The sequence below is a fragment of the Hirundo rustica genome, chromosome 26 (assembly GCF_015227805.2).
Source record: "Hirundo rustica isolate bHirRus1 chromosome 26, bHirRus1.pri.v3, whole genome shotgun sequence".
Classification (NCBI taxonomy): Eukaryota; Metazoa; Chordata; class Aves; order Passeriformes; family Hirundinidae; genus Hirundo; species Hirundo rustica.
The window spans coordinates 238,483-258,013 of record NC_053475.1 but is presented as its reverse complement, the minus strand read 5'-3'; the positions used below and the strand labels follow the sequence as shown (position 1 = coordinate 258,013).

Genomic DNA, 19,531 nt, shown 5'->3' with positions numbered 1-19,531 from the left:
TTTCCTGAGGAATTCCAAGTTAGAGACACAAACCAGACTGCAGCAGGCTGGGACTCCTCAAAGCTGTGATGAAGCACAGCCTCTAATGGAGTATTCCATGGAGGGGCTGCTCTTCCCATGGATTAATGGATTTATTTACAATATCTGCATCGCTCTGGGTGTTTATCTCAAATAATCACTGCTGCTACTGCTTTCCATTATTAATTAATGCCTCGGCGTCGTTACCTCGGCGCTGCCAGCAGCGGATCCCTTCGGGCTCTGTTTGTTGGGATTGTGTTTTAGCAACGGATGGAATCGGGATTTGATCAAGCTGGAAATTCCCGTTTGTGCCGGGTTTTAGAGGCAGGATTTTGGTTTTGTCTGGGAGCACGGGGCAGAAAGGTGGGACAAGAGCGAGGACGCTGCAGTGTCCGTGGAGTATTTTGGGAATTTGCAGGGGTCAGGCTGGAGCATTCAAAGTGGGAAATTCGGATTTCTTTCCGGGGTTTCTGATGGATCTGCTCCCGATGAAGTCGCTCGGGCTGGTTCCACTTCAGATCACAGAATTCCAGGCTGCTTTGGGTCGGAAGGACTTTAAATCCCATCCAGTTCCACCCCTGGGACTCCTCCCGCTGTCCCTGGCCTTGGGATCCAGGGCAGCCACAGCCCCTCTGGGAATTCCATCCCAGCCCCTCCCAGGGAAGAATTCCTTCCCAATGCCCCATTAAACCCCAGCCTCTATAAATTTAAAGCCCATTTGCTGCAGGGCAATAATCATTTGATATTTTCTCCTCTTGTTGAAGTCCAGTTTCCCTCCCGACGCTCCTCGGAACTGCGGCTTTATCCCGTGTCCTTCCCAACGTGGGCAGGAGGTGCCATTTCCAGGGAAATCACTGATTTTGGGGATGAGTGTGAAAAAATCCTCTGCTTTTTTTGGTGTCTTTCCAAGCCAGAGGTTGTGAGGGAAAGGGAAAGGGAAAGGGAAAGGGAAAGGGAAAGGGAAAGGGAAAGGGAAAGGGAAAGGGGAAGGGAAAGGGGAAGGGGAAGGGAAAGGGGAAGGGAAAGGGAAAGGGGAAGGAAAAGGAGAACTGGGCTGATCCTGAACTTCCAGAGCTCAGGGAGGAACAGGGAAGCTCTCCAGGTGGGCTGGGTTACTGGGTCACCCGCAGCACATCCCGGGAATGTGCTCGGGAACAGCAGGAGGTGACACCAGTGACAAGTCACAGGTCCAAGGTCTGTCCAGGCCCAGGGATCACCCTGGACACGATCCTGCCTTAAAACGGGACCCAGGAACTCTGCTGGATCCAGAATCTCCTCTGGGCCTCCCAGCAATGACATTCCTGGTCCCACACCGGTGATCCCAACCCTTCCCGGTGTCAGCAGGATCCTGCTCCAGGAGAACACCTGGAATTCATCCGGAATCCGCCAACCCGAGGCCAGGAGGCCAAGGAAGGTCCCACAAACTCCTCCCCGTCCCCTGGCAGGGACAGCGGGTGACAGATCCCAGGGGAGGTTGGGATGGGGAAGAGCTGCCTCGCATCCTTCCCAGCCCGTCCAGATGGCGATGGGAATGTGGGAATGCTGCCTGAGCCACCCTGCTCCAAGCCATTCCCCGGCAACATCCATGGCGCAATCCCAGCCCCAGGAGGGCGCTGAGAACCCCACAGGAAACGAGCCCGCATTTTTTCCTTCGCTATTCACGGCGTTCTCTAGCCGGGAACAATAAAGATTTGGAGCTCTGGACGAAGCTCATCTGTAACAATGAGCCGCTCTTCCTCCAGCGGCCAGCGGGAGCTCAGACACGCCGAGGAAACCGGGAATGATTAACTGGAATTGTGCTGGAAAACCGGGGGAGGCTGAGGGATGTTTTGTCTGTGAGAGACGCGAAGTGATGAGAGGCTGAAGCCATCACGGCTTGCTGGGAATTGTTGGGCCTTCAACGCTCGGAGTATTCAGGTTTTCCCACTAAAAGTCCTTTGGCTGTGATTTCCTTCTTTTTTGGGGGGGATTTTCTCCTGAAAAACACCTCGCAGAGCCATAATGACAAAAACACAGATTCACTGCTCCGTGTTCCCAAAAGCTTCCCGGGATGGCAGAGCTTTAAAAACAAAAAGCTCTTCGAAGCAGCCTGGCTTTTCCTTCTCCCCCCTAATTGATGCATCCCATTGATCTCTGCGGTCGAAGCTCCTGAATTTTGGAATCCGGGGGTCTCAAGGCAGGGAGTAAACAGGAATTGGCTCCTGGCAGCAGGACTGGAAGTGCTGAGGGCTCTGAGATCACGGTGGAGGTGGGCAGACTGCACGTCCACGCTTTAATAGCTCTGGGACCTCTCTCAGGGAGCACTGAGCTGGCTTTGAACGCATCCCAAGAGTTATTAACTCCGCAGGAACATCTGGCACCGACCCCTGGCCAGGCAGAGCCCTGGAGCTGAGGGATCCTGGGAATCTCCTGGAGCTGCCTGCACACGGCGGGCTCTGCAGCTGCACAAAAATTCCCATTTTGCGTGGGGAAAACGGCGCGTCTGCCGTGCCAGGGAGGGCCCGGGCGAGGATCTGGTGCCTCCTGGCACAGCTGGGGACAGCCAGGACACAGGGAGGATCCCAAGGAACCTGACAATATTCACCCCCAATAACAGGGACAGGGAGCACAGCCAAAGCCGGGGGAAAAAGGGAAATATTGGAGCTGGAACTCCAGAGAAAACCTTGTTTTTCCCAGGGAGCTGAGGAGTGGATCCCCTGCAGACAGAGCTGGGCACGTCCCCCAGGGAAAATCGGGATTTCTCAGCCTGTCCTGCCCCAGAGGGATGAAAGTGGGGAGCTGGGAGTCGCCTTTCCCAGGAGCTGCTGCCCCTTCCATGGGCATCCCAAGGGAACTCCGGGAGATTTTCCATGCTCGGGGTTTTTCTTAAGGAAACCTGCCCGAATCTCCTGAACACACAGCAAAAAGCAACTTCCAATTAATTAATTCACCATTAATGCCAGTTCCTCTTCCTCTCACTGACTGCAACGGGGGCTGAGTTTCCCCTCCCAGTTTTCCCTTTTTCCATTAAAAAAAGCCCTCAACAAATCCAGCAGGAAGATATCTGGGATAATTTAACAGCTGGAAAGAAGCAAACCCAGCAAATCAGGTCTTTTCAGGACAGCAGTGATCAAAGAGGTGCTCTGTACAAATGATTTTGCAGCCAGCTCTTGGCAGGAGACAGAAACCTTTTCCCTGCTGGAAATGAGATTTAGGTTGTAAGACGAGGAAGAAAGGATCGATCATTGTGCATTAATTCCCTTTCTCCCAACTGGAAATACCGAGTGGGACAGAGAAAAGGGGGAAATCAATTGATTATTGAATGTAATATTCTCTGTCTCATCTCAGGAAGAGATTAAATTCACTTAAATTCACTTAAATTTGGTTTTAATCGGAGTAATTTAACACTTGTGTGAGGAAAAAAGGGCTTTTTCTTAGACAGGAAAATGGGGGAAGAAAACCTTTCTGAATGACAGTGAGAGTTCTCCAGAATAGGTGGTTTTTGGGGTTTTTTGTTTGGTTGTGGGTTTTTGTGTGGTTTTTTTTTGCTGTGGAATCAGGAGATTTGTGAAGAACACAAAGAAAAGAGGGGTGGAAGAAACACCAGCAAATTTTCCATGTTGTCCTTTGAAGTGGTCTCGTTATCCTTAGGAAAAATGGGAATCTTGAATAAGAAAATGGATTTATTGTAAGGTTCTTCCTCTTCTGGGGGTGGTGGAGCAGAGCTTTGTCTCGATCCCCTTTTCCTGTCCCCCCCTTTCAGCTGATATTTCATCCCTAGCAAACCAGAAGGAAGTTTTCTTCCCCAAAAACTGCTCCGAGTTCCTTTGGGAACCGCTCCCAAAATCCCGAGCAGGGGAGGATTCCAGCAGAGAGGGACAATCCCTGGTGTGTCACTTGCTCACCCTGTGTCCCCTTGCCAGGGAGTTCCTGAGGCATTCCAGAGGTTTTCCAGCGAGGATAATCCTGGCTGTGACCAGGAGGAATCCACAGAGACGCTCTGGGCGTGGGGAAGGACAGGAACACCTGTCCAGGAGAACTTTGTCTCTCTCCAAAGAAGGATTTCCTCCAATAAAAACGTGAATTTCCAAACAAGAAGGAGAGGAATATCCAGAACTAAAAACCTGGAGCAGTTGGGCAACAGTGGGAAACACTTCCATGAAGGAGAACCTTCTCAGTCTGGAGCTGCAGCTCCTTCCTGAAGGTAATTAACAAATGCAAATCAAAATAACTCATTAAAGAGGTTCAAACAAACAGCTGCCCTCGTGGAACCGCTCATTTCACCCCCTCATGGTTTTTGGGACAACCACTGGCTCCCAAATCCATTTTTTTCCTGGCTCCCACCCCCTCAGCTCCCCTTATCACCCATCTCTTCTCTCACACACGTTTTATTTTGCTCAGCTTTGAGACATTACAGATTCTTGGCCCCATCTGCAAATGGTGCTGCTTTGGACACCCTCGATGAGCTCAGAGGAAAATTCAGCATCATCCAGGCTCTGGGGTTGTTTTGGGGTTTTTTGTCACTTCCAGAGAAATGGAAAAACGGCGTGTGCAGGCTCACAAGGGGTGGGAAGCTCTCCAGAAAGAAGGAGGATGGAGACTGGTCCAAACCTCTGGAGTTTTCCAGAAAATCTCAGCCCCAGAAATCTCCTAGGAATGAACTGGCTCTGGACACAGCTGGCAGTGCCTTTTCCCGACCCCACCCAGAGCTGAAAAACAGCCTCAAGGGCAAAGCTGCTCCTTTTCCATAATAATTTTCAGGATCATGGGCTGTAGAGAGATCCAGAGTCAGTCCTTGCTCCGTCTGAACCGCTCTTCCCACCAAAAACCTGCAAGGGCACAGGTCTGGCCTGATTCCGATGGTCCCAAATTCCTTTAATTTTAACCCAGATGGAAAGCAGATCAATCCTCTGCATTTCTGCAGTGTTCCCTCCATAAAATTCCAATTCCTTTTGACCAGCACAGGCTCAGGCTCTTCCCTGGAGCTCCCCTCGAGCCAGAGCACGTTGGGTGTGACATCAACCAGAAGTACCCACCAGGAGAGAGAATTCCAGGAGCTCTCCCTAAATTCCAGCTGCCTCCTGGACATCCTTCCAGCCTTGGAGCGCTTTCTGCACAAGCCATTCCGGCCTCCACCAGTTCTTCCAGGAAAAGCTCACACAATTCCAGGAACCCCACGCCTCAGGTGGAGAAATGGGAATGACAAAAGCAACTTTTCTTTTCTGCTGGCAGAGTTGAGTGTCCCGGACACGAAAAGCAGCAAAAGCTGCTGAGAGGGGCCGAGATTTCCCGAGGAAATCAAATCTCCAGGCATGGCTTGGAGAGGGGAACTTCTGGAAAAGAGGAATGAACAAGCTCAACCCTGTAGACTCAGCAAAATCTGATCTCACAGCCTGAGCTCATTCCTGGCTCCCAGCACAGCGGGAAGAGAAGTTGTTCCTGGGGAGATCCAAGTCCTAAATCTCCTCCTAAAACAGGAGCTTTTGGTCATTTCCAGCTGCAGGTGCCCCTTCCTTTGCTTGCTTTGTTGGGTTTTTTTCCTCAGCTGAGGTTTGTGGTGGAACAGGGAACAGAAAAAGGACAAAATGTGCGAGGTTTTTATCCAAGGCTGACCAAGCCTCAGCTTTTTATGGCTGAATGAGTGGGAATTCATTTAAAACTCCGTGCAAAGGGCTGAGCCTCCACTTCAGCCCATGAGGGAGAAACCCCACAAAGCCATTTGTAGATGATATTTTTGATGTCCAAATGCACTGGAACAATGTCCCGTGGTTGTGTCAGCCCTTTGGCCTCCTCAGGCAAGGAGGTGGGCGCAGATTTTGGCTGGATCTGGGTTAAATCCCAGGAGAAGAGCTCGGGATCACTCTGGGATCACAACAATCGCTCAGGATCCCTGTGCTCCAGCTCCACCAAGATTTGGCTTCTGACTTCCAGACAGAAGAGTGAAAACCCTGTCCAAGGTTTTAACATCTTCCTCCCCTCCATTTCCTTGGAGTCCCCACACCCACAGACACTTGCAGGGTTTTTATCCACCTGCTTTTCCACCATCACCTTCCATTTGCACTTTCCATTTTGCTGCAGTTCCTCCCCACCGCGGCTGCTGGCCCCGGGCTCCTCTTGCCCAAAGCTGAACATTATTTTTCAGCTGAAATGACATCATGGCTGAAGTGCTGTCTAAAATTCCTGCTCTCCAGACCTCCCTCACGTCCCCTTTTGCAATCCCCTCTTCCAGCACAGCCCTGCTCTCATCTGGAGCCAGAAAGGGTGGCCTAGAGCTGGAATGTCTTCTCCACATCCATTCCAGGACTTTTTTGCTCTGCCCTCATCCTATAGCCAAAAAATAATAAAAATAAAAATAATAATAATAATAATAAAATCCAATTGGACACTTCAGTGTTTTAATAACACTCGCTAACAACTCCATAAAAATAATTCCGTGTTTTGGGCCCTCTCCACATGACATCAGGCTCATGGATTTCTGGACCAGGCTCCCGAAGCCGTTCTCAGCAAACTTCTGTTTGCTCATAAATCAAGGCCATTTTTAGTGATGCCATTTTTAGTGAAAACAGCCCCAGTTCAGAGTTTCCAGACTCCTCCATGGGTTTGCTGTGCTGCCACAGGCCTTGCTCAGAATCCAGGGATCCCACCAGGCCCCACTTCCATCGGAGCAGCTCTGGCAGCCTCTGGAATGTCAATCCCTCCTCTCTTGGTGACCCTGGAGGGAACAGCATGGAAAAACTCCTTATCTCTGAATTTCCACGGCTCTTCCAGGCCCTTTCCAGTGCTATTCCCTGTCCAGCTGGCTGCCTTTCCCGGTGGGAACTCTGCCTCCTCACACAGCACACGGAGAAGCCAAGAGGCTCCGGTGGCTCTGGAAGAGCAGCTGGCTCAAGGCCAGGGAGGTGCTGAGGTGTTTCCATCACGATCCTGAGGCAGTTTGGGGGGGCAGGATCCCTCCTGAGGCTCTGGAATCATGTGGAAAAAGGGAAAACTGATAATCCTTGGCCTGAGGAGGTGACAGGACCCAGCACCCAGAGTTTGGGGTGGCAGGATCCCTCCTGAGGCTCTGGAACCACGTGGGAAAAGGGAAAATTGACAATCCTTGGCAAAGGAAGCACCTGGAAGGCTCCTGAACATCGGTGGGATGCGGGGGAACCTTCCCAGCACGTAGGGGCACATCCAGAGCTTAAGGATCCCTCTGTTTTAGGGTGTTGGTGCCATCATGGAATGGGAACGTTCCCCTTTGGGAATGAGGGAAAATCTGGGAGCCCACAGCCCCCTTTGATCTTGTCCCGGGCTGTTTGATGACATTCCTGGGTTCTTTTCCAAGGAACTCCTGACTTCTGGGAAGGCCTCACAAAACTACACTGGGACCATTCAAGGCCTGAGGGCAGCCCTGGCTGGATTCCTCCTGAAATCCACAAAGTTCTGCAAGGAAAACATTCCTTCCCCTTCCTCAAACCATCGCCCCCAGACGTGACAAACACAGCTCCTTGGAAGTCCTTCCATGATGGCAAAAACAACTGCAACACCCGACCTTTGGGGCTCCCTCCATTCTGCTTTATTTTTGCTCAAGCTAAAAATGAAAAAGGAAAAGTTCAACTTGATGAAATATCACCAGCTTTTCCTATAGCCGGGGAAGCACAAATGACTTTACGCTGGCCAAGCTGGCAAATTTAACGTCAAAAAGGACAGAAAAGGAAAATTCTTCAGGGATGGAGGCCAGAGAATGAGGTTTTCCTGTTTCAGGGCTTTTTTGGGTGAGGGTGTTTTGTCCTGGAAGTCCTGGAGTGGCCAAACACACCTTGCAGGTGTCGGGACACTCAGCCAAACCCCAATTATTGATTCCTTACATTGTTTCATCACTAAGAGCCCAATTAAGATTTCTCCCACAGCAGGAAAGAAGGATGCATTTTCTGTGCAGAGAATGTGGATTTGTTATTCCCATAGACCAAAAGCACAGAAAAAGCCAGGGTGGGACTCCAAAATTCCTGATTTTTAAGTGGTTTTTTTTTTTTCCTTTGAAGACACAACCCCAAGCTCAGGTTTAACCCCGAAGTGTTCTGCCTGCCCCAAAATGAAAAACCTGAGGAGAAATAAAAAATAAAAACAAGAACCTGCTAGAACTCCACACCATCCCGGATTTCCACGGGATAACCTGAAAATTCCCCGTTTTCCCCTCTTTTTGTGGAGGATCACCGGCTCCACGCACGCACCCCAGCCCTGTGGGAAGCCTGGATTTTCCATTACTCCACAATCACCTCCATCTACCCAGGAAAGCTGCCAGGAATCCCAACAAACAGGGACACTTTGGAGCCCATCAAGAGCTCCACATTTTGTTTTTTAAGCTCAGCTCCAACAACATCTGCTTTGGAGAAATCCCATTTATTTTTATTTTTTTTATTTTTTTTTTCCCCCAGGAGCTGTCGATGCCCCTTTGGAAATTGAGGATTTTTAACAACTCTGCTCCTTCCAGAGGCAGCTTTAATAGGGAACAGATCCCCCCAAGATCTCCTTGAATAAATTCAGGAATCCCAGCATTTTTTTTTATTTCCCTTGGATTTTAGGAACTCTTGTCTTTTTCCCAGGGAGTTTTAACTTCACATGGGGATTCTGCAGCTAAAAACCTACAAAAGCCACAAGTTCTGTCCATGAAAAGCTTTTTTTCCCCTGCATTAATTCCCTGAATCCAGGTCCTGTCCTGTTGTTCCAGCTCTTTTCAAGGAAAGAGAGTTTTAACACATTTTTGGAGGGAAGGGTTTCAAGTTTCCCACTGAAACTCAGTATTTTTAATTCTTATTTTAAGACTAAATTCCACTTTATTGGAATTTTTATATTTTAATTTTTTTCTTTTTAAAAGAAATAAAAATAAAAATCGATTTGGAGCTAGTTTAGAGCACCAAGTTTCATTTCCTGCTTTTCATCCCCCTGCTGTTATCTTTTATTATCTGTTATCTTTTATTATCTGTAATCTTTTATTATCTGTTATCTTTTAATGTCACTCACCATCCTTAATTTCTAGGAACTTTCTTCATTCAAAATCCCTGCATTTTGACCAAAATCTTCTTTTCCTTTTCCTTTTCCTTCATGGAGTTACATCCCTGTGACTTGTTCTGGGAATATTTATCCCCAATTAAACCTGCAGGTAAATCAGAATTAATCAGATTTAGCACAATTTGCTGAAGGATAAAAGCAAAAAAAAAAAAAAAAAAAAAAAAATCATTATTAAAACCCTTTTCTGTGAATTTTCTCCACAGAAATCAAAGCTGGATTTGCATTCCCCATTGCACTAAAATTTCTGGCAAATTAAAGAAATTCTTACATTTATTTAATAACACTTTTTGGAGATTTTTTTTTAGCTTGTGAAAACATTCTGGGCATTAGAGGGCTTGGTAAAAATATAAAAATAAATATTAAAATAGTAAAAAATACATATAAAAATAGGGGAAAACAGTAATATAAAAATGTACATATAAAATAGATTTATATATAAAATACAATAGCATAAAATATACATATAGACTATATATATAAACATGCAAATATATAAATATGTAAATATATTAAAATGACCACTCAGTGTCCCAGCACTCAATGGACTTTTCAATGTGATGTTAAAAAGCTGTCACAGAAATATAAAACTGGAGTCTATAAAGTGATAAATTTTTTTAAATAAGGTTTTTTTTCCTCTTCTTTTCCTTTTCCCAGCATTTTTATCCCACTCCCAGCCAGGGCTGGAAGTGAAGCTTTGCTGACATTAAGGATGAATCCACGGCAGATCCCTAAAATCCACTTGGCATTAATTCCACTCCAGGGCATTTCAGGGCTGGGAGTTTTAATTCCACAAGAGCCCACGAAATATTCAATATTTACATCAGGGGCTTTTATGGGGCCTTTGTTCCATGCAGGAATTTTATGGGCTCTGGGACTTCCTGGCATTTGCATCATCAGCTGTTAATTAGTGAAAATTCCCTGGGAGTAAACAGAAATACCTCCCTAACCTCCATAAACCAAAATTCCCTGGGAATAAACAAAAATACCTCCCCAAACCCACAAAATCCTGCGGGATTTGTTGCTGCAGGAGCTCGGGATGGAAGAAAATCCCAGCCAGTCCAACCTCTCCCTGTCCTGACATTCTAAAGGGAGAAAGCTGAGGGGAAAATGAGGAAATTCTGAGGCAAAAAAAAAAAAAAAATCACATTTCTTAACCCATTATCTGTGAAGATTTTTTAGGATTTTATGGGATGAAGGGAGCTGTAGGAATGCTGTGATCCCAGAAATTCCCAAACAAAAGGGAAATGTGTTGCTATGATCCCACCTCGAGCTGTTCCTTGGATTCTTTCTTTCCCAGCTCCTTTAGCTTTCCTTCTGTGTCCCTCTCGTGGTAACTCAGGGGAAATGGCCCAGCTGCACTGGAAAAACTCATTCCTAATTTTTTTTTCCCTATGGATTTAGCCCCCTAAAAAAAAAAAAAAAAACCTGGAATTTTGTCAGCATAGAGAATTTCTTTATTTTGGAAAAAAAATTGATTTTGTTGTTGTTGTTGTTCTTTCATGTATTGGTATTCAGGTGTGGTGCAATAAGTAAAACTTCAAGGGATTTTCATTTTGGATTTAAGGACAAAGGGAAGAAAAAGGCAAAAAACAGAGAGAGAGATAGAAAATGAAGAAAATGGAGAATTTGGATTAGATTCTTTATTATTTGGGTGTGGGTTCCCCACCCCTGGAAGTGTCCAAGGACAACCTGGGATAGTGGGAGGTGTCCCTGCCCATGGGAATGGGATTTAAGGTCCTTCCAACCCAAACCATCCTGCAATTCTGCGATTTATTTAAAGCTCCCTGAGCATTAAATAAAAAAAAAAAAAATATGTGACCAGAGCAGGGGGGAAATAAAGCAATTAATTAGCTTAATGAGCATCCTGGGTGCATTTATTGCTCCGGGTGGGAGCTTCCCTTGGACCCTCACTTCCCCCTGACCCCAGCTGTTTCATCCCAGGATAAAAATATCCCGGATTTCCCCCGGTTTTGGCCAGGCCGGGCTCCATTGGCTGTGCCCCCCTCACGTCAGCGTTCCAGCGTTATCTCCATGGCTGGGAATTCCTGGAGACCAATCCAATCCCTGCCTTCCCCTCACAGCCCCGAGTGGAGGAGGATGCCAGCAAATCCCAGAGCTGCTGGGCTTTGGAATTCAAATCAGGTTCGAGGAAAGGCCTCTCCTTATTGCCAGGGCTGGGATTTCTCCCGGCACTTCCGAGCGCTCCGGTTTGTCGCTCCTCAGCGGCACCTCGGGATAATCACCTGCACATTTTTACCTCCTGGAAGCAGAAAACATCTTTTGAAATATCAATTCACTCACGTTTCTTCTCTTCCCGTGGCTCTGGCCTGTGAATTCCAGCTCCTGATCTGCAGGGAAACGGGGAAGTCAGCACCATTTTCAGGGAATTCTGCCAGTTTTTGCCTTTTTTAATTCCATACCGGCTGCCCAGCAGTCAAGCCCAGTGAGTCACAGCAGCAGCCCGGATTTGAGGGGGAAAACTGCACAAAACACCAAAAAAATACAGTCTGGGAGCAATGCAGCCTGGGTGTGGATCCACTTCATCCCTAAAAGCTTCCAAGTGGCCCCCAGAACCGCAATGAAGCAAAACCACCACGAAATCCAAATTCTCCTGCCCTGCGCCGGCACAGAGAGAATCTCAGCCTCCGGTTCAGACACAGCACCAGTAACAACCAGTTTGGTTTTCCAGCCGCTTTTCCAGTTCCTTCTGCCCGGGCCCAGGGCCCTGGTGGGGGAACCTGCGGCTTCAGCACCTCAGACAGCAGCAGCAAAGTGTCCCCAAGGCCACCCTCAGGGGACAAACCCACCTCCTGCGGGCAGGGAGGGAGTTTTCCACGCTGGTCCTTAAAGGCACCGTAATTCCCCGAGCTGTGGCAGGCACAGGGAGAGGAACCCGGCAGAGCAGCAGAACTTTGATCCCTTTCCAAGGCTTTTGAGGATTCTGTCAAGCAGCCAAGCCTTTGGAGTGTGCTGTGTTTATTAATAAATAAAAGTGTTCGCAGCAAGCAACCACCTGGCTTTGGACTTTTATTTTTTATTCCCCTCCCTCCGGTTCCACTTTCATCCTCAAATGTTATTTCACGCTTTCTCCCCGTTCTGCTTTGGTCTGAACAGTTTCTTCTACTCCAAAGCTCAGAAACAAGATTAATTCAGTCTCACTGCACAAGTGGTGACTCCTCTGTTCTCTGGACTTGTTTTTTCCCCCTCCTTTTGCTGCACAAGATTCCCAGGACAAGGATGTTTTCCAATCTCCGTCTTTTCAGCCCGCCAGCTGCAGATCTGGTACGCGTTGTTTCAGGCCAGGCTTTACCCTACACCAAAAGCAAGAATATAAAATCAAAGTTATTTATAAGAAAAGACACACATTTGCATCTTAACGTGATAGGGAAGAGGGGCTGAATATCCAGCCTTTCCCAACACACAGAAGTTCTCTTAAAAGAGATTTATTGTGTGCTGATCAAATGGAATGAGAGTAAATCCAAAGGGGTTTTTTTTTGTTTATTTAAAGGTAGAAATGTGGTGCTCTCTTCTCTGCACAACCCTGACCTCGGAGAATCCCCATTCCAGCATGCTCAGAGCAGCTCAGCTTTCACTCAGGGCTCTGGGGTATTACAGGTGTAACAGGAATTATAGCTGGAGCAGGTATTACTGTAATTCCCGATCCTTAATTCCCACTTAACCCCGTGTCACTCCCATCAGTTCCAATAGGAACAGGGAGAGCTGGCAGCTCGTGGTGGGCACAGGGGATGAAGTGACCCCATTGTCACCACAGGGACACTCACCACACCCCCTCCATCCCCTCACAGGTGTCCGGTGCCACCAGATCTCCCTCAGAGTGACCTGTCCACCACCTCAGCCCCTCACAGGTGTCCGGTGCCATCACATCTCCCTCAGAGTGACCTGTCCCCGACCTCAGCCCCTCACAGGTGTCTGGTGCCACCACATCTCCCTCAGAGTGACCTGTCCCCGACCTCAGCCCCTCACAGGTGTCTGGTGCCACCACATCTCCCTCAGAGTGACCTGTCCCCGACCTCAGCCCCTCACAGGTGTCTGGTGCCACCACATCTCCCTCAGAGTGACCTGTCCACCACCTCAGCACCTCACAGGTGTCCGGTGCCACCACATCTCCCTCAGAGTGACCTGTCCCCAACCTCAGCCCCTCACAGGTGTCCGGTGCCACCACATCTCCCTCAGAGTGACCTGTCCACCACCTCAGCCCTTCACAGGTGTCCGGTGCCACCAGATCTCCCTTAGAGTGACCTGTCCACCACCTCAGCCCTTCACAGGTGTCCGGTACCACCACATCTCCCTCAGAGTGATCTCTCCACCACCTCAGCCCTTCACAGGTGTCCGGTACCACCACATCTCCCTCAGAGTGATCTCTCCACCACCTCAGCCCCTCACAAGTGTCTGGTACCACCACATCCATCTCAGTGACCTCTCCACCACCTCAGCCCCCACCGCCGCCGCCCCTCACCGCGATGTCCCATTGGCTGGCACAGCCGTCACTCAAAGCCAGGCCCAGCCCATCACTTTATCCCACGAACCCATTGGCTCAGAGCCGACACTCGGAGCTCATCAACGCTGCGATGGTGAGTGGGGCGCCCTCTCTGCCTGCTACACCTGTTATTTAGAATCAAAACCGCCCCTCCTGTGTGTGTGGGAGCACACTCCCCGTCCCCAGGCGGCTCTGGACACCCCCCAAGCCCCTCTTCAGCCTTATGTCGATGGCGCATTGGCCGCCACACCCGTCACTCCGGGCTAACCCCGCCTCTTCCCCCCGCCTGCACTGGGCGGGCGGGGCGCGCTCCCCCCTTCGCGCCCCCCCATCTCGAGCGCCCATTGGCTGCCGCCCCCGTCACTCAGGGCCGAGCCCCGCCCCTCCCCCATGAGGCCGGCGGGGCTGGCGGCGCGCCCCCTGGCGGCCGCGCCGTGCCCCCGTACGTGCCGCGTGTGCGTCACCCCCCCCCCCCCCCCCGCCCGCCGTCCCCTCCCGCGCGCGCGCGCTGCCGTCGGCGCGTCCCCCGCGCGCGCTCCGCGTCACCGCTCACGGGCCTGGCGCGCGGCGGCCGCGGCCGGACGGACGCTCGGACCCGGCCGGACGCTCGGACGCGGCCCCGCTCCTCTCCCTTCTCCCGCCCGTTGGCTCCGGCGCCGCCCGGAGAGCCGGCCCGAGCGCGGCGGCGGCGGCGGCGGGTTCGTTTTTGTGTGTGGGGGGGGCGCGCGGCCTAGGTGCGCGCGGCGGATCCCGCCGCTCGCGTAGCGCGGCCGCCCGGGCTCGCTGAGGGGGAGGCCCCGGGTTGGGGGGGCGGGGAGCGGGGAGCCGAAGGCTCCCGGCTAGAGGAAGCGCCGCCGCCATGAGCGTGGAGGCGTACGGCCCCAGCTCGCAGACCCTCACCTTCCTGGACACCGAGGAGGCCGAGCTGCTCGGCGCGGACACGCAGGGCTCCGAGTTCGAGTTCACCGACTTCACCCTCCCTAGCCAGACCCAGACCCCGCCCGGGCCCGGCCAGGCGGGGCCGGCACAGGGCCAGGGGCCCCCCGGCGCGGGGCAGGGAGCTCCGGGCCCGCTGGAAGCGCAGGTGAGGGGGTCGTGAGGCGGCGGGGAACCGAGGGGTCCGGAAGGGGCGGGCGGGGTTGGGCGCTCGGGGCCCCTCCGGGGCGGGCGGGGAGCGGGAGCCGCGTGTGGAGGAGCCCCGGGAGGCGGAATTGGAGCGAGTTGTTCCAGGGAGGAAACTTGCGGCGGGCTGGCCGTGTCGCGATAGTTGTGTCGTTGCGATAGGGAGGTGGAAAAAAACCAACAAAACGTCTCACCGGGGCTGGGTGTCAGCTCAGGTTCTTTCTCCTTTAAACAAACCCGGGTTTTGGGTGGTGTTTGCTTATCGAAAGTTGGTTGCTGTGGAAATTCGGCTTCTTTTTTTGACTTCCTCTCGCTAAAATACGCTCTAATTTCTTCTTGTTAATACTATGAATATTAATTTTTTTATTTTAATTTCTACTTTTTTTTTTTTTTTTTTCTTTTGCTGCACGGTTGTTGGGCTGGTTTGTTTGGGGGTTGTGCGGCAGGGATGGGCCTGAGACAAGTTCTGAGCTCTGGTTCCTCGTGTCTTAAAAACAGGTTTTAGTTTTGTTTTTTATTATTATTATTATTGCAGTTGATGGTTGGTGCCTTAAAGACAATGAAATTGTCTTTATTTAGCAATTCACAGCTCGTGGGGAGGGGAGGAATTAGGATTACAGCTCACAAGAAGTGCTGCAAATGAAGATAACAACCTCAGTGTGCCTGTAGTAAACAACAAAAACACCGAAGAACTCTCATATTTTTTTAAAAAGCCACACTTTTCTCCAGTTAAAAGATCACGGAATATTCAGTTTCCTCACGGACTCCTGAAATACCATTATTAACCATTAAATTGCTTTTACATCACCCACGTGTTAAGGGATGAGTTTAAAGAGGAGTTGAGAGAGCTTTTGGTTGAGTTTTTATCCCCAAACCAAACATCCTGGGCCTGTTTTATTTTGTCCTTTTATTTGCAAAACGCGTCTCAGCTCCACAGGTGTGCAGGGAGGATTTACCCTGTCCTGGGGGCTCATCCCAGCGCAAATTAAATCATTTTTTTGTTCCTGAAAGTGCTCGGTGACAGCAGGGAAGTGCTCAGGCCACCGTGTTCGTAAGGCAGAGAGCTCAGAGCTGTTGGGTTATTTTCTGTTTATTTGCAGCTTTTGGGTTTGGTAGAATTTATCCAGTCTGGCCATTGAGAGGTCAGAATTATTTTCTACCAGTAGTAAAATCTCTGTGTGCACTCGGACTATACGTTAAAAAGAGAATTTTAATCACACTTAATTTTAAACTTTTAATGAGTTGTGATCACTTTAGAGCTCCCAGTAGAGAATTTGTGGCCAAGGAGAAGAAAAACCACCCCAAAATCAGCCTCATAAGCTGAAAGTCCAGACAAGGAGATTATTAATTGGCCTTTTTTTTTTTGTCTAAACATGTTTGAAAAACCTTTGAAGTCAAAGTTTAAAAATAAATAAATAAATAAAAGCTCTGGAGAGCACGTTCAGGTGCCAGTTTTGTCTCCTGGCTAAAAGGAAGGGATTTTACGTTGATTTTTATTTTTAAATCAGGGTGGTTTTCGGTTTCTGCAAACTCTCGTGGTCATCCTGGTGCTCATTTTGACGTTAGAAATGTCATTTTTGGGGAGGTGGAACAGGCCCCGTTTCCTCCTGGGTAAAGTAAAACAAACCCCAGGATCTGCTCTGACCTGCCCCTCTCAGCGGCTCAGGGCTGATAAAATCAGAAATACGGTGTTTTTTTAAAAGGTTCTGGGCAAAAAATTTTTTTTTTTTTTGCTGCCCTCACCAGATAATTGAAGTTTGTTGTTCTTTTTGGCAGGGGGCATCTTAAATAATAACTTCTCAGATTGATCAGGTTTTGCTTAATGAAGTGTCAGCCCTGTGATTATAATTAAAGCTAATTAAATAAATAACTTTATTTGGACCTGAGGAATGTTGGAGGTGGAAACTTCTGCTCTGCCGTTTCTGGGGTCTTTTTAAAAAGATGAGCGGAGCAATGCAGGGCGCCTCATTTTTTAGGAAAATTGGATGGATTTAATCTAAAAGAACTTCCTTTCCCAATATATTTAATTGTTTAATAGTGTTACAATTGATTAGTGGTCGATTGACAAAAGGAGGAGTAGAGCGCAGACATTCCCTGCTGGTTTTTCTACAGAAAATTCTATTTCCATTGTTTTCTAGAATTAAGTCAACATAAGAATCGATTTTCTCAAGTATTTTAGGAAGAATTTAAAATACTCAGAGCAGCTGTGGCTGCGCCTGGATCCTTGGAAGTGTCCAGGGAGCACCGTGGGATGGTGGAAGGTGCTCCTGGATGGGCCGTAGGGTCCCTTCCAACCCCCGACCATCCCGGGATTCTCTGGAATTCTCCTTCCTGCCTCGTTTTTCCCCTGCTGCGGGTGGCGTTTTGCCGCTGGGACCCTCGGCGTGGATCAGCTCCGCTCCTGGAGTGGCTCAGCGAGGCTGCGGCGGCTCTTAGGTCTAGCCTGGGGAGGCCGGGTTTAATTCCCAGTGCTAACAAAGGTTGTTTTGTCAGGGCCAGACGAGTCCTCGTTGCTCAGGTCCCATCTGGAAGCGCCGCTCCCTCCCAGGGGCGAGGCTTTCCCCGGCTTCCTCCTTGGGAAAGGGAAAGCAAATCACCCTCACTCGGGGATCGCAGCACGGCTCCGGAGGAAAAATTACAAACAGCAGCAGCTTCCTTTGCCGCCCGACCCCAAAAATGTGGGGTTTGGGGGAATTCCCCGGGCCGGGGACGGGCTGGTGGTGGTGAAATGCAGCAGCAGGACGGGGCTGAAGCCTCGGTACAGGACTGTTCTAGCAGAATATTTGTTTTATATAATTTATATCTAGAATTGCTGGAGTGCAATTAAAGTTCCTGTTGCAGCTTGAAAGCAGAGCAGGGTGAGGTGGCTGCAGGTGTGCTCACCTGGGGCTGTGGGAGCAGCAGTGGAGATGGGAATATTGGATTTGGGTTGGAAAACCTTAAGTCTTAAAAGTCCCAGAGGCAGGGGCACCTTCCCCAATCCTGGGGTGCTCCAAACCCTGTCCAGCCTGGCCTTGGGCACTCTGGGAATTCCAGCCCAGCCCCTCCCCACCCTCACAGCCAGGAATTCCTGCCCAATATCCCACCCAAATTTCCCCTTTCCCAGTTTGGAGCTGTTCCCTGTGTCCTGGAATTCCATCCCTCATCCCAAATCCTCTCCAGCTCTCCTGGAGCCCCTCAGGGACTGGAAGCCTGCTTCACCCCATCTTGTCATGGAATCAGAGAATCCCGGAGTGGTTTGGGTTGGCAGGAAGGCTGGGAGGTTAAAGCCCAGCCCATCCCAGGGGCAGGGACCTTCCCCAGTCCCAGGCTGCTCCAAACCCCATCCAGCCCGGCTCTGGGCACTTCAGGGATCCAGGAGCAGCCACAGCTTCTCTGGGAATTCCAGCCCAGCCCCTCCCCACCCTCACAGCCAGGAATTCCTCCCCAAAATCCCACCGAAATCCACCCTTCTTCAGCTTGAAGCCATCCCCTGTGTCCTGGCAGTCCAGTCCTCATCCCAAATCCCTCTGCAGCTCTCCTGGAGCCCCTTGAGGCTCTGGAAGCAGTTCCAAGGTTTCCCTGGAGCTCCCCCCTCCACCCTTTCCCGGGCACTTGCAGGGACGGAGCAGGCACAGCTTTCCCGTGCCCTCTGGTTCCTGTCCCGGGCTCGGTCCCCGGCCCTCGCTCTGTCTCCGGCGGATATTCCGGGGTCTGGCAGAGGAGCGAGGGACGCCCCACGAGTTCCTGGGAGTCGTTCTGTGGCACCCCAGCCCCGGAGCTGCCGAACTCGCTGTGCCAGAAGTTGCAGCCAGCATTTTTTTTTGGAGCCCCGCTGCCACCGCAGCCGCCCGTGCCAGGTTTTTAATGCAGCGCACACGGGCTGGCAGCGCGGCAGCATTGGAGCGATCCCTCCTCACGCAGTGCCTGCACGGGGCAGGTGACATCGCTGCTGCCTCAGCACAGCCGCCCCTGCACCTGGCCTTTCTTCCTTTTCTGCCTGGAAACATCACAAACCAAACCCAGGCTTCGCTGCTTTTTTGTTTAAAACAGGAAGCCGGGTTTTTTCTATGTGCACCCAAAAAAAAGTGTATTAAAATCAACCGATCTTAAAATAATGCACTGCGGGGTAGGAATGCCTGGGAGTGCTGGTGAGGGATTCAGGCAAACTCCAGGCTTTGGGATTCCACCTGTGCCACGGCCAGGTCTTGTTTATCTTTTCTAAAATGGCTCTGTCGGTTGGAATTGGATATTTCACGTGGATATTTCTGTGCTGACATCTGTGCGTTTGCAGTTCCACAGCGAGCTGATGGGGTTTGCCCTCATCCCACTAATGGGGTTGTGCTGCTCCTTCACTGGGGTTGGATTCCTTTCTCCATCTTCCCTTCTGCACGTTTGCTTCCTATTGAAAGGCAGAGCTTGGAGATAAGGGCAATAAAAAGCCAAGCCGTTTATTTATTTCATTTAAATGCTCCTCATTTCATTTGCGGAGCTGGAAACGGAGCTGGTGGCTTTGAGGGCAGGTCCTGATGGCTCAGGGCAAGCGGGGAGTTGGGTTTGGAGTTTAACTCTTGCAGTTGGCTGTTAAATTTTTAATGCAGGCTCTCTCTAAATGAGAAATAAGCTGAGTTTGCTTCATTACAGCTTGAAGAGGGCAACTTTTTATTTATTTTTTTGATTTCTTTTACTGAAGGTTTCATGTTCTCCCTGGGAGCAGCTTTCTGTCAGAATTAAATTGCACCTCCCAGATAAATTGCATTAAATCTAAATTGTTAAAGTATTGTATTCACGGACAAAGGCCTTGAGTGATTTTTTTGTCCTATTTGGCTGGTGAAAATTTATAAAGAAATCTTAACTTTACAAACATTGGGGGATGTTAATTAC

The 19,531-nt window shown here is 50.0% G+C and overlaps 1 protein-coding gene and 1 long non-coding RNA gene across 3 annotated transcripts in view; one reads left to right on the top strand and one right to left on the bottom strand.

The window, feature by feature from the left end:
* Window positions 1–6,435: 6,435 nt before the first annotated feature.
* LOC120763425 (uncharacterized) lies at window positions 6,436–14,583 on the bottom strand. Its single transcript, XR_005704092.2, has 4 exons — window positions 14,447–14,583; window positions 11,350–12,359; window positions 9,001–9,133; window positions 6,436–6,709 (listed from the first exon to the last, which is right to left on the bottom strand). It is a non-coding gene; the product is annotated as an uncharacterized LOC120763425 (long non-coding RNA).
* Window positions 14,352–19,531, top strand: part of UPF1 (UPF1 RNA helicase and ATPase) — a 23,503-nt gene continuing 18,323 nt past the window's right edge. For both annotated transcript variants that reach the window (XM_040086711.2, XM_040086710.2), the window contains exon 1: window positions 14,352–14,630. In XM_040086711.2, the coding sequence (XP_039942645.1) occupies window positions 14,406–14,630 (225 nt within the window). In that variant the 5' untranslated portion in view covers window positions 14,352–14,405. The remainder of the gene's footprint in view (window positions 14,631–19,531) is intronic.